Raw genomic sequence first — 14,499 nt, 5'->3', positions numbered from 1 at the left:
TCATGTTCATTAATACATAGTGAGGGCATCTATTTTGAATGTATTCTACAGTTTTAGATGCCTCGACCCATAAGAAAGTTTGCAGATCCTGATCCTGAATCATAGCCTTGTTGCTTCAACAATGGATCTATTCTTTCTTTCAGCAACTCCATTTTGCTGAGGGTTGCAGGGAACACATAACTCCTTCTTAATTCTTGTCTCGACACAAAAGTCGTGAAAACTACCCGAGGTGTAGTCACCTCCATTGTCAGACCTTAATACTTTAATTCTTTTCCCAAATAGATTTTCAACTAAGACCTTAAATTTTTTGAACCTACATAAGACTTCATCAGATTCTTTAGATTTTAGAAAGTAAATCCAAGTCTTCCTAGAAAAATCATCTATGAAGATTACATAATATAAGAATCCACTAGGTGAAGCAATTGACATAGGTCCACATAACAAGTGCTAGTTTTTCTTTAGCCCTTCTTTCACTTTTACGAAATGGACTTTTAGTGTTTTGGCCCATAGCACAACCTTTGCAAGTATTATCATGAAATTGACTAAGTTTAGGCATACCTTTAACCATCTTCTCAAGAGAAGGGAGAGTTTGGAAATATAGATGACCAAGTCTTCTATGCCATAGCTCACTAGACTCGAGAGCCTTATGAATGAGAGCTTGAATAGGACGAGCCGAAAGCTTGTATAAGCTCTCATATCTATTGCCCATGACACAAGCCGATTTGATGCTAGATTTCTTAGGCCATGCAAGAACTCTTCCCTCAAAAAACGCTACCTAATAACCTTTGTCTTCTAAAGCAGAAATAGAGATAAGATTTCTTTTGATTCCAGGTACAAAAAAATATCACTGAGATGAAGGGAAATACCAAAATCTAAGTTTAAAGAAGTAGTACTGAAACCTCTTACCGAATACCGAGCATCATCACTAATTACCACAAGAAGATTAGACTCCTTCTCCATCAAGTCTGAGAGGTGCTCCCGATAGCCTGTGATGTGTCTAGATGCACCACTATTGATCAACCATGTGTTGTTTTCTGTCGGCACATTGCTTGACAAGGCGAAAATGAAGAGGAAGTCTTCATTATCCTTTAGTTCTACAACTTCATTTAGATTCGCTTCTCCTTGCTTGGGTTGATTTTGGCATTCCTTCGCATAGTGACCAAACTTGTCACATCTGAAGCAACGGATGCGTGATAGATCTCTTGGCTTCTTCCTTGAATCATGAGTAGCAGGAGGTATGAAATCTCTATTCCTCTTGAAGTTGCTCTTCTTCCTGTGACCACCTTTCTTCTTGATGGATTGAGCTACAAGCATATGATGATCACTACCATGAGAGCTTCTAATTGCTCCTTTTGCAGCCAGCCAAGATTCTTCTTGGACACAATCTCCTCTCAATCGTTCAAATTGAGGAAGCTCGATCCTAGCACTGATTCCTTGAATGAAAGGTTCCCATGATGGAGGAAGACCGTTTAGAGCCATCATGGTTAGATCGATGTCTTCAACTTCTTTCTCAACTATAGAAAGTTGATCCTTTAGATCAGTAATCCTCATGAAGTAAGAGGCTATGGATTCCCCTTTCTCCAACTTGACATGAGAGAGTTGCTGCTTCAAGGCTAGGATACGGCTGGTGTTGTTGACCTCATACATCTTCTCCAAGGTGCTGAATATCTCTCTAGCAGTCTTCTTCTTGGAGATGGATGACACAATCTGATCCTTGACAGAGTTAATTATCACTCTTTGTGCTTGGAAGTCCTCCTTTTTCCAAGCTTCCTTTTCTTCTTCACTATTAGGCTCAGCAGCATCCTTACTGACATATTCAGCGAGGTCATTCAAGGCCATCATTACTCTGACCTTCCATGATGTGAAGTTGGCAGCACCTTCCAACCTATCTTCAGCTCTAATGTAGGATGTCATGCTGATCGGAATAGCAAGATAGGTTGAGAGTGAATATGCCCGTTAAATCTTATTACAAGTATTACAAACCAAGCTCTGATACCATGTTGATTTTAGTAATCAGACTGAAATAAAATAACAAAGAAAATATAAATGCAACACATAACACAATGCTATCTTGGGAAAACCTCCCTCTTGGAGGTGAAAAAACCAGCAAGAAATCTCAAATCCGATTAGGTTAAATATAACAGCAAATTACAACATAGCCCCTCTAGGGCATACAAGTAACTTATCTGATTCACAACTCAGATTAGACTCGATCAACTTGCCCAGAATGCAGATTTCAGAGCATATGGTGACATTTGCATGCCCTAGGATGAATGTCTTCAGGTCTGGAGCAGATTCAGCAACCTTGAATCAGGTTCGGCACCCTAGGAGCAGGCTTGGTAGACTTAAGAGCAGATTTGAGAGGCCTGAAAATAAGTTCCCCCAGTTAGAAGATGATTCACTGAATACTTCGCTGCCTTAGATGATTAATTCGCTGTTTATGAAGTTCGCACAGCAGAAGTAGGAGTATTTGCTTGGTTGATTGTATTTTTGATCCTCAAATGATCTTACTTATATATATGAGTTCAAGCCCACTACAAACCTTGGTCAGCCTTATTCATTTTGCCGCCAAGTCACAATAATTTAAATACTTTATTTACAAGTTACATTGAATAGGTCTTGACCTATTTACAATTTACAAGTTATATATTAATCAATTCGCCCTATTTAGGGCCTGCCCTTAATCGGATATTACAAATGAGATTTCTAAATGTCAAGGCCGACAGGCCACTTGACATTTTGTGCACTAGGTCGGCCCTAGAAGGGATCCCACCTAGCTACACAACAACAATTCTTACCTTTGAGGCAAGAAGGGACCAATCCATGCTATATACATAAAATCTTATCTCCACTCTGTGTCTTCCATTCTGGAAAAATAAAATGAATTTGCTTCAATAGCGATAGAACGTCTAGTACGAGTAGTCGACTGGTTCTCAACAGTCTGCTGACTATGGGGTGCAGTTGGGATGGAGATAGTTGATTAGGTCAGGTTGTCCACATATCATTTTTAATCCATTCCATCAGGAACAGCCCCTCACTCAGTCGGCTCAAAATGAACCCAAGGCAAGCATGCAAATTTCAGGTAAAGGTGATTTACAGAGGACAAGGTGGGTTCATTGTGGTAGCAGGAAAAAACACAGAAATTCGTAGCAAATCTTCCGAATACTGTCCCAGACAAACCCACGCGGAGATTCTCAAACCTTGTTTGTATCCCCTGCCCAACCAAACCCAGATCTGGATTTGTGCCAGATAGGACATAAACCGACAGATCTAGGGGTGAACCGGTAACTTTGCAAAAATGTATCAAAAAACTTGAAAATGTGTTTTGATGACTCTCATCTGTAATGTCTCCACCAGTTACCTCAACTTGTTGGGGAAACACTTATCACATGACTTTTCAAATTCCAAGACAGATTTCTTAGTTTTTTATATAATTCACTCCCCTTCTCTTTTGGATGCCAAAATTTCTGGGGAAAATTATCAAGGGCTCTTAAATACAAAATTGAAAAACGTATCAAAATTTTAATAAGTGAAAAAGCGTTTTGATGAATTTCAGGTCTCAACAAGTTACCTCAACTCCTTGGGGAAATGCTTATCATGTGGCTTTTCAAATTCCAAGGATCTGACTTCCTGTTTATAGAATTTTCATTTCCTACTAAAAATAGATATAAAGGAACTGACATACTAATGTAAAGATCAATGAATTTAAAAAGTGTAAAGAGAGCCAAGAGCAGAGCGTAACAAATTCATTTCTCTTCTCAAATACTGCTAAATCTTTTTGTATTGATTGGAGAAGCTGGTAGATCAACGACTATTCCCAAAGACTTACCTCCTTTGCATTGATAGGTGTGTGATAGCTTCAATTCTCTTCCTAGAGGTGGTCTTGCATACCTCTCAAATTAATGATATAATTCGTTTATTTGCTACAAATATTTTTCTATTTCCTTTTTTTACTCCATTTGTTAATAGTTTGTTTCTAAGCTATAATTGTTGTAATTAATCACTTATGTCTGCAACACATCTAAGTTCAACATATTTAGCATGCCGTCCACCACATTCCCAGTCAAATGCAGATGAAATTCTCTCTAGGCATCAATGTGATTTACGTGACATATGTATATCATGCTTCATATTATAAATGAGAGACTGAATGTGGACTTGAACTTTGTGAGTAGAAAGCCTGTATTGGGTATCCAATAAAGACAAAAGAAACCACCCTTCAAAAGCCTTTAAGATAATGCATGAGAGATCAACAAAGGCAAGCATGATAAGAAAAAACAGGGGCCATCTCACATTTGCCCCTGAGAAGACAAAAGCAAATAGTTCCAAAGACCTCCAATAAATTTAAATATATTAATGTAGGCAAATGACAACTGTAGCTAAATGGGGCCGATCTACAATCTACATTATCACACACAAACACCACAGGAGCACCAAAGAAGGGGGTGACTTTAGCAAAAGAAATAAAGAAATGCACTGAGTACAAAAGGGATGCTATACATCACTCAACCATAGTGAATAGAGCTAGACATCCTCGTCCTTATAAATATTTTGAGGAAGTTTCTAATGGAGAATGAAACTAGACAATGGTGTGGGATGATTCAGACATGGGAGTACTCAACAACACCAAAATTTTCCTATCTATCGCCAACAAGAAAGTTGAAAATCAAGCACTCCTTGCATCAAGGCTTAAGAACTTCTGAAATTTGTAAAATAGCTAGTGATATCTATTAAGTGAGGAGGATACTAATTAGTATCTCCATTGGGCATGACATATTCAAGCTACGAGGTAGTTAAGGTCAAGGGCAACACCAAATAGGCCTAGCAAGAATATCACTAGACCTTTAGCTAGTTGGCATCACCATTGCTCACGATAGGATGGAAGGAAGAGATAGTTAAAATAATTGTACTAAGAGTCCTCTGAAGTGACCTGTACCTGAAAGTAACAACCTATCTCAAGAACAAAGAGAGATATCTCAAATTGGCATATCTAATGAAGGAAGAAAAACCTCAAAGGACCCTAAGAAAGGCAATAATATATCCCTTTGCCCTCACATTAGGTAAGATATCTAAAGATAAAGAACTCACTAGTCTCTGTCTCATACAAAGAGCAAATCCTTTCCTCCGAGGATACAGTGATCAATCTCTACCCTTAGTGATAAGAGAATGCTTGGAGCTGACCAAGAGAGAACCAAAGCCAATGTGCCAAGTGGTACTCAATAGTCAGACTGGATAACAAGACCATCAGAAATCTAGAGCAATTTTTCAAAATAGAAGGTCAACTTAAGACTAAGAAGGGAAATTGTCCAAATTTCATTTCCCTAAAGAGATTAAAAAGACACTTGAAAGTGATTTAAAAGTCATTTGAGAGGTTGTCAAATTCCCTCAAAGCCTCCATTTCTCAAGAGTTGGTAGGTTTACATGTAGAGTTGATATAAGTTTGCAGTTAAAGGGCAAAAGTTAAAAGAAATCCATGCCTTGGAATGTTAAGGATGTAATCACCTTGCATATCAAAACCAGATTTTGGGACTTTGAATTTATAATTCAAGTTTTATGATTTGTTATTAGAATATTTAATTGTTATTTTTAGGTGTGTGTGTTTGTTAATGGTCATTTAGTTGGTTGTTATATTTTTGGTTACTTCATGATAGAACCGTGAGTAACTAAGAGTTTCTATTTTTAGAGTTTGTGTTAGAGTCAGTTTGACTTCTGTGCAAAATTAGTCCCAATTTGGACAACCTTGTAATTATTCTTTCAATAAGATACACTGATTTTTATTTCATCGTATCAAAGCAAAAAGATCTTTTGACAAATTTTTTAAAATTCATCTTTATTACCTGGAATTTTTTTCCAAAATATTTTTTGGTTCTTATTTTTTTGAAGGCAGATCGTGGGTGTCTGAGCTCCTGTGTTTCGCGTGGTCTGTGCGTGGATTTTTGGATTTTTTGTTTTTCACGGGCTTCTGAAATTGCAACTTCAAACCGCATGATGGCTTTGTTTCATCTGCTGCAACCTTCCTTCTGCCTGAGTTTTTCCGCGGCATTTGATTTTGTTTTGTCTGTGCACGATTTTCGTGTTGTTTCCATGCGCAATTTTTGCCTTTTTTTTGGTAGGTTTTCCAACAATTATTTGAGACATTGCGACCCAGGTTTTTTCTGTGCCATTTTCCACGTTTTTGCTTGCACAAAAGTTCCAAGGATTCTCTACTCGCATTTTTTTTTGAGAGATTTTGCACAAAAAAATTGAGGGATTCTGCAAGAATTTTCAGTAGTTTTCTTCACTGGAAAAAAAAAATTATGTTTTTGGGTCGTGGTTTTTGCCCAACCTAGGGTTTCAGCAGAAATTTTGTGGGTTTTCAGCAAAAAATTTTGGGTTTGTGCAAAGCTGTGTCTAGGGTTTTACCATTTTTTCCTCAAAAATGTTGTGTCTTGGGATTCATGTCAAACTGGTTTGACTGATTTTGACCTGAAAATCAGATTTTTCAGTATTTGTGCCAACTGTTGCTGAAGGTTTTTGCCTAGTTTTTGACAAAAAAAATCAAACTATTTTGAAGCTCGAGTTTGCCTCGTTTTTTGTGCACAAGAAAACAGAAGGGATGGCGTCATTGACCAACATCATGTTAGAAGGTAATCAACACTTCAATGGCAAGAACTACAATACCTAGAAGCAGTGGATGCTTTCTATTTTTGAGTACGGGTGCTTAACCAGATTGTTCTGGGTAAAGAAACTTGTCCTGCAAAGATGGGTGACGACCAGACCAAGTTTGATGAGCATAACCGAGCAGTTATGTTGCTGAAGTTATCAGTCACCGATGAGATGCTTCCAGAAGTGCCATCAGATAAGAAAGCTAATGAGATTTGGGATCACTTGAAATCTTCATGAGACATCCGACAAGAGTCGAGCGTTCTTTCTAAAGAACATATTCTCAATCGTGATGGATGAGAAAATGTCACTACAGAAACATCTTACGAAGATCAAGGAAATTCATGACCAATTGAAGGCTATTGGTCACAAGATGGAGGAAGAGGATATGGTCATGATCACACTAAAGAGCCTGCTCAAGTCCTACGAACACTTTACTAAGAAGCCCAACATTACCTCCGCTAATGTTGACTTGAAGTTTGATGAGTTGCGCAATAAGCTCCTGCAGCAAGCCAGGTGGAGACAGCAATTTAGTAGCAACATTGACATGGCCAGTGTGGAACAGGCGTTTACTGCCAAGGACAAAGGCAAAGGCGAGTCCACTCAGCAAAAAAGGTAGTGCAACCCCAAGGAGGGGTTCAAAAAGAAAATCACATTTCACTATTGTGGTGGACCTAGACATATCCAAAGGTTCTGCAGAAAGAGGTTGGCTGATCAAAAGTCCAACCAGGGAGGGTCTCACAAACAAGACCAGGCTCATGTCGCGAAGCGTTCTGAAGAGGAGTCAACCTTCTATGCTTTTTGATAAGCAGATTTTGTCATCGGTTGGGTAGTTGATAGAATGACAATTAAGGGAGGGTATTAAAATATTTAATTGTTATTTTTAGGTGTGTGTGTGTAAACTAATAGTCATTTAGTTGGTTGTTATAAATTTAGTTACTTTGTGATAGAACTATGAGTAACTGGGAGTTTCCATTTTTAGAGTTTGTTTTACTGTCAATTTGACTTCTGTTAATAGTTAGTCCCAATTTGGACAACCGCCTTGTAATTGCCTATAAAAGGCTCGTTGTTATTTCAATAAAGTATGCTGAATTTTATTTCATTTATAAACTATAGATGTATGATTTCCTGCTTCAGAAGATCCCATAGCTTCAGACTCTTCTTATAATACTTCTTGTAAATTATCTTCCAGTTTGTAGGTGGTAATGAGAAAAAAATTGAGAATCATCAAATATAATAATCTCAAAAATTAGGAAAATCTAATAATTTAACAATTATTAGGTGACTACACACTTAAATGCCTCAAACATTAACTAATCAGAAATCTTGATGCTACGAACTAAAACACCATTAATTTCCATCATCCAGTTATTGCTCTAATCTGATACCAAATATATTTTGATAAAATGGCAGTCTATTCCCTTCATAGAAATTAATTTTGTGCATAATAACAAGAAACTGCCCTCCATACTAAAAGATTTTCTGAAAAATTCTTATAATAATAATTATGTAATACTTATAATTCGCCACAGTTTGTAAAAAGATAACTAATATCATCACGTTATTAAAAAAACCTGATTCATTTTTATCATAGTTGGAAAATTCAGACTTGACATGGGCTCAGCAACCCAAAAATTGGACTGAGTCAAGACTTGGCAAAAAAGAAAAAAGCATAATAGCCCAAAAAAAGGTGTAGGTTTACTCTTTATTTGCATAGGGTAAACTGATGGTCGGAATATTATGATGCATTTAGAGTTTATTTCTGGTGTTGATAAAGCTGTTGAAATATTGAATTCTTTTTTGAGCCCCTTCTTACTCTATCTGAATTTCCTTCATTCAGGACAGTAAAAGCTTCATTCACGGCTGTGGAGGGAAGTTCAGACACCCCATGCAACTATAAAAACCTTCATAACTGCTGGCAAACTGCGAAAAAAAACCTTTAAAATTTATGGAATATAAAAATCACAAGTCAGACTGTATGAATCGCATTTTTTGATAATACTTGGGCAAGTCACGGCGACTATACAGAATAGACCCAGCAAGGAAACCTTGGACGATCGGCATGGTTTCATTTGACTCACAAGTAGCACTAAGCCTATGTGAATCTTCTAGCTATGATTTTTATAATGATTTGAAATTATTTAATTAACCCAGTTTCCTAAACATGTACCTTTTACTGTCAACCCAAATACTCTAAAATAGGCTATAGACCAAAAAACGACAAGGCTCATGTAATGAAAATAGTCCAAGACAAATTTAGCAAAATCTATAACTCTCAATCCTTGACTCCCGATCGAAGAAGGTCTATTCTCCATGCACATGATACCAACAGGATGTTAACGGTATTCAATAAAAAAGGTTATAAACATAGGAGGCATTTTCTATTAGTATTATTTCTTAGTTGGGATTCTGTTATTCATGCAGAATCATTAATCCCATAAATTTTTATAGAGTGGTCTTTTCACAGTGCGTCAGATTATATGATATAATTTTTCAGGATTCAGCTACATACTTTTGGATGAGCCTATTTTGGTCCACATTTCATGAGTAGTTGAGAGCATGAATAGTCCACTCGTTTTCATGTACTTTATCCATCTCCCTTATGCTATAAAGTTACTTGAATCCACTGGAATACAGACAAGGTACATGAAAAATTTGTTGTTAATTTAATGACTAAATCTGGACAGTTCAGTTAATTTAAAGTCATCTGATTTATTCTATTTTGCCAAGGGGTTTCTGCAAAATGTAACCTTACATATGATTCCTCATTTTGTCTCTACACCTTACTCCATTTTCTCTATTTCCAAGCACTTAATAGGCATTCAATATGTCTATGTGTTCTGCATACATTTATGATCTTCCATACGTCTATGTGTTCCACATACATTTATGGCGTGGTCATGATTTATAAATTACATACTATAATTTAAGTCATTCACCATATATTCCAAGTTAAGTGAACCCTTGGCAAAGTATGCAAGCAAATCAGCTATGGGTATTGTTAAGTAAAACGAATCATCTAGAGAGATATAGGGCATATCAATTCTACATACAAGCTCAGCAAAAGCTACTTGAAAATGCAAGTTTCCAACCTGTAGTGTAAAAGCATCTTCAGTGCCACTGGATCCAACTGTCTGGAGAGCAAGGTAATAACTCAAAAGCTTAGATGCGTTGATGGGTCCACAAAACAAGTTATATTTTAGCAGATTTCAATACTCAATTAAAATTGACATCAGCCCCTCTCAGAACTAACCTAATAAGGAAAGAATGTTTCAGTGAAATCATCTCGATTCTAAAATTATAATATATGGGACAGAAGAATGGGACTAATTTAATTGTTTTATACCCAACATTATCCCAATAGCTTTTTTCTATCATTAAAAAGAATTTATATAAAGCTATACGAAATTTGAAATGGGAACTAAAATTTGTAAGATGCAGAAAGAATTCATGACAAGTGATGGAATCTTGAGCAATCAAAAAAAAACTATACCAATGTCCATGAGTGACCAAAGCAGGTTAATTGGAACTCAGGGATACAACCTTGTAGACGTGATTAAAATAGGTCAATGGAATTCAGTATAGATACAAGTATGATAGACAAGCGTTAGAGACAAGACATGCCCTAACCCAAAAAACTGACAGTAGATTACTACCAAAGCCAGAGAGGGTAATCCAGCATTGATATGCACTGCAGCTCACACGCCTACAAATGAAAGTGACATGGGTAGTGCAGTTTTAAATTTTTTGGAAAGAATTCATACAAGTGGTATAGATTTAAGAGTAGGAGTAGTTTAATTGCTACACAACCACTATTGCCTCGAGATATTTTCTCTATCTGTATTGCGAATTTATAAGAAGCCATAAGAAGACTGACATGGGTGCTTAATATTTTGAGATGCAAAAGCACTTAAAAGCGGTGGCGTCTTGAGCAATGAAAGAAAGAATGAAATTATCCTAATATACCCGAATAAACAAAATAAATCAATGGGACTCCCAAGAAGTCCTTGTGTGAGCGACCAAAATAGACCAATGAAACTCAGAAACACATTCAAGTATGACAGACAAGTATTAGGAACTAAGTCAAGTGTAGATCAATGCCAAGGTTAGACAGTAACCCAGTGCCTGCACATCCTAGCAATGTCGCTCAAGTGCCTAAAGTAAATCCTTAAAATGTATCTCAAATGCCTACAAATAAAATTGACATGAGTACTACAGTTTTTAAGATACAAAGGCGAATCATGACATGTGGTGGGATTACAAGTAATCAAATTGACATGATACTGGAAAAAAAATAAAAATTAAGATGCGCTGAGAATTTATGGCGTTGGGGTTCCGAGCAATCAAATCGATAGGCTTATTAAATCTTCGAGATGCAAAAATATTTCCTGATTCAAAGCAACGACGCCGACTGACCTGTGATTGAGCAATAAGCTTGTCATCTCGGATACGAGAAAACAGAGATACGGTGCATATTAGCAAAACCAACAGAGCTACTGATAACCTCCCTGCTATTACTTTTACGCCTGCGCTAAATTGCTTCAAATGTCTGCTCCCCAACTGCCCTCTCCTTGATGGAATCTCAAGGTTGTGACCAGCTACTCCCCTGGAAATCAACACGGCACAACCCTTTACTGTAATTGATATATATGCAGTACTGTTATTTGTGTATGCACGTATAAATGGAAATAATTTAATGGCATACCTTCTCATGGTCTTTAAACACAAACGCCCTCAGATTGTCTCAGGTCAAAAACAATTCACTCACTTTGGGGACATCGGATCTGTGGAAAACCCACATGGAAAAAAGAAGAAAAAAACTTGCAATAGGATGTTCAATTGATCTGAGCCAAGACCAAATGAAGGGAGGCAGACCTGGATTTTATAGTGTGAATAATCAAAAGAGGTGATATGTGGTCTGAACTTGAATTTATTTTATTGTGGTCATGGAAGATTATATATTGTAGGAGCCGAGCCGACACCAGGAGGTTGAGGTAAAAATATAGTTCAGATGTTTCAGTCATTTATGTGGCACTAACAGAAAAGTTCAATAATTTTATTACATTGACCACTTTCTAAGTTTAAGGTCTCTTTCATATTTTATTCTTAAATACCCTTCTCGTCATATCTAGTTTTCTATTAGCGTTGTTATGATAGGGAGATCGAATTTGAGTGAAAACATGAAAGCCCCCACTTTATGGCTAAACAAGGTGCCCACTCGTTGTATGGAAGGTGAGGACCCCCTTAAATGGGCATTATTGAATTTTTAATCTTTAGTCAGTTTAAATGATTATATTTTTTATGAATGATATTTATATTATTATTTATAAAATAGTAAAAAATATGGATAAAAGATTTTGTTAGGGGATATTACTGGGTTACCAAAAAAAAGGGGGGTCAAACTTTCAAAATTAAAATGGGGTTAAATTCATGATAGAACACAAAACATAATTATAAAAGAGGAGGAGGTGGATATTGGTCGTCCAATAAGCCCTATACATTAGCAAGGTCTAAAAGTGTCCATCGGAAGGTCTCGTCCATCATTTATATATTTATCATTATCATCTTGTTTATCTTTAGCAACACGAGCATGAGAATAACTAGAGCTAGCCCAAAAGAACTTGACAAAGTTTGGCCAACCAACAATCCCACCAGCAAAAGGTGGTGGAGAAGTGACGCGTTGACTAGGAGGTTGTGACCATCCTCACTGAGCATGATCTTTTTTCAAAGGAAGCAAAGAGGCATAAGAATGAACATTCCAATAGCAACAAGTTGATTGGTTGCACCCTCAATGATGCCCATAAGGTGAAGAATGACCACTACTAGAAGTGGGAGTGGGAGGGACCTTGGCTATAGCACATGGGACATTATCCCAATGATCTAGAAACACTTAGAGGTGAGCAACTCCAAGTGCAACTTTGTTGGCTTACACTTGAATCTACATGAGCACATTAGAATGAATCATGGTTTTAAAATAAAGTGAAAAATTATTATCAACATAATATCCAAAAAATAGCAAAATTTATAACCTTTTGAATGCTAAAGACAATTTCCGCCCTAAAAGCTAAAGGAACTCTAGGCCAATCCCCTCATAACACCATATGCCAAGAAAAAGGCATATGTATAAATGACTTGAAAAAATCATAATTATAGGTCTAGGCAACTTGAGCTTTGGGACAAAACCAAAAAACATGGTTAAGAGATTGTTGGTGCTCACAAAAAGAGCAAGTGGGAAGAAAAATCCCTAAATGAATAAACCTAGATCAAAAAAGGACTTGGAAAAGAATTAACCAAACAAAATGAGCAAGTGTGTGTTCAAGAATGATTATAGAATCTCCATGACAAATCTAAACCAATGATTGCAAAATCAAAATATGGTATAAAATAAGCACCATTGCAAGATGAGGCAACAAGCAAAAGTAGCAATTACAAGGCTTACAATTCTAGAATGGTGTATTTGGGTACCATTTCCAATCTCTACACCAAGGCTTATAAGATCTAATTGCAATTTTGTGAATTATGTCTACAAGAATAATATCAACAACAATATCAAATCTTTTATGATAATAAGTGAATAAGTGATGTAGATGTATAGAAGTCCCGTGGATGTGTGAGCAAGGCTCCTTAGGCTTCATTTTTCACATTTTAAGTTCTATTGACCCACTTTTCCCGCACACAAGTGAATCTTTTCTTTTGTATTGGGTCATTTTAACAATTTTCTAGTATCTTTGGAGAAAAGATCAAGTATAGTCTTGATCCCCTTTTTGAAAAACCTCAATGCGTGAACCAATGGGGTTTTAGCAAGAGGACCATTCTAACACTATATAATATAGGAGACTAGCAAATAGCTTATTGATTCATGGATAGACCATTGTGAAAATCAATACCATTCTAAAGAAGTTTTAAGTCTAATAGCTTCTCATGCTTTCAACTACTTTACATAACATGCTCGTTGTTTTGCCCATATAATTTACTAAGTTTTAACCCACGGGTGAATGAAATATATTGCCAACATACAGGTAATAAAAGTTTTCCTTTTTCCATTTCATAAACAAGCTGCATATTTGAAATAAATCCCATTTCAATTTTTCCATTTCAACATAAATCATATATAATATCATTTTCATAAACATATGAAAGTATTTACATTTTTCCTTTTCAAATTTCCATTTACTTTAGGAATATTTGAATACATACAAAGTTTCTATGAGCTTAATGAAACATAAGAGAAACAAATGGTCAAGATGTCCTTACTGGCATACATCCTCAAATTTTGATCGCCATTTGCATGAGGAAGAGCATCACTCAAGTGTTTTTCCACCCAACCAAGACTTTACAGTCCCCCATGCCTCTTCTAATAAAAGCGACTCGACCCTTCGACGAAGAGATTGGTTTGGTGACCTCAAAATGATAGTCTTACAAGCATAGTGTTGTATCCTTGATAATTAGAGCTACCATACATTGGCTACAACCTACATGTATGACCTTCCCTATCTAATATGTAAACTTGGATCATAGTGAACTGACAGTGTAGACAATGGCAACCTACACAAAGCCAAAGAATTCATCACCTTGTACTTTGAGAGTGAGTCGTATGTCCACTGACTTCATTTCTCTATTTGGTAAACTAGCCATTTATTCTTTACCCGTATCATTCCCATAAGGTTAATAAATAAATGACTAACTAGGTTATTCCCATCCACAGATTGACCTAACCCCGGGATTAACCAAATCAATCATTCCTATTTACTAACGAAGCATATCATAGCATAAGACTAACTTTGTTATTACATACGTGTACATAAATTTATTCATGAATATTATCAAGTTTCTATCAACTCAAGAATGCATATTCTA

General features: G+C 36.4%; 1 protein-coding gene across 3 annotated transcripts in view; it reads right to left on the bottom strand.

Moving 5' to 3' along the window:
- The window catches only part of LOC131038674 (O-fucosyltransferase 1), a 59,305-nt gene extending 47,563 nt beyond the window's left edge, over window positions 1-11,742 (bottom strand). Inside the window, exons 1-3 of one of the 3 annotated variants that reach the window (XM_057971186.2) lie at window positions 11,348-11,742; window positions 11,059-11,248; window positions 9,735-9,776 (exon numbers count right to left, since the gene is read on the bottom strand). In XM_057971186.2, the coding sequence (XP_057827169.2) occupies window positions 9,735-9,776; window positions 11,059-11,248; window positions 11,348-11,355 (240 nt within the window). In that variant the 5' untranslated portion in view covers window positions 11,356-11,742. Of the gene's footprint in view, window positions 1-9,734; window positions 9,777-11,058; window positions 11,272-11,347 lie in introns of all 3 variants that reach the window. The other 2 variants (XM_057971188.2, XM_057971187.2) reach the window with 2 other exon arrangements.
- Window positions 11,743-14,499: the final 2,757 nt, after the last annotated feature.

This window comes from Cryptomeria japonica, chromosome 9, assembly GCF_030272615.1.
Source record: "Cryptomeria japonica chromosome 9, Sugi_1.0, whole genome shotgun sequence".
NCBI lineage: Eukaryota > Viridiplantae > Streptophyta > Pinopsida > Cupressales > Cupressaceae > Cryptomeria > Cryptomeria japonica.
This window is presented reverse-complemented; position numbering and strand designations above follow the sequence as displayed.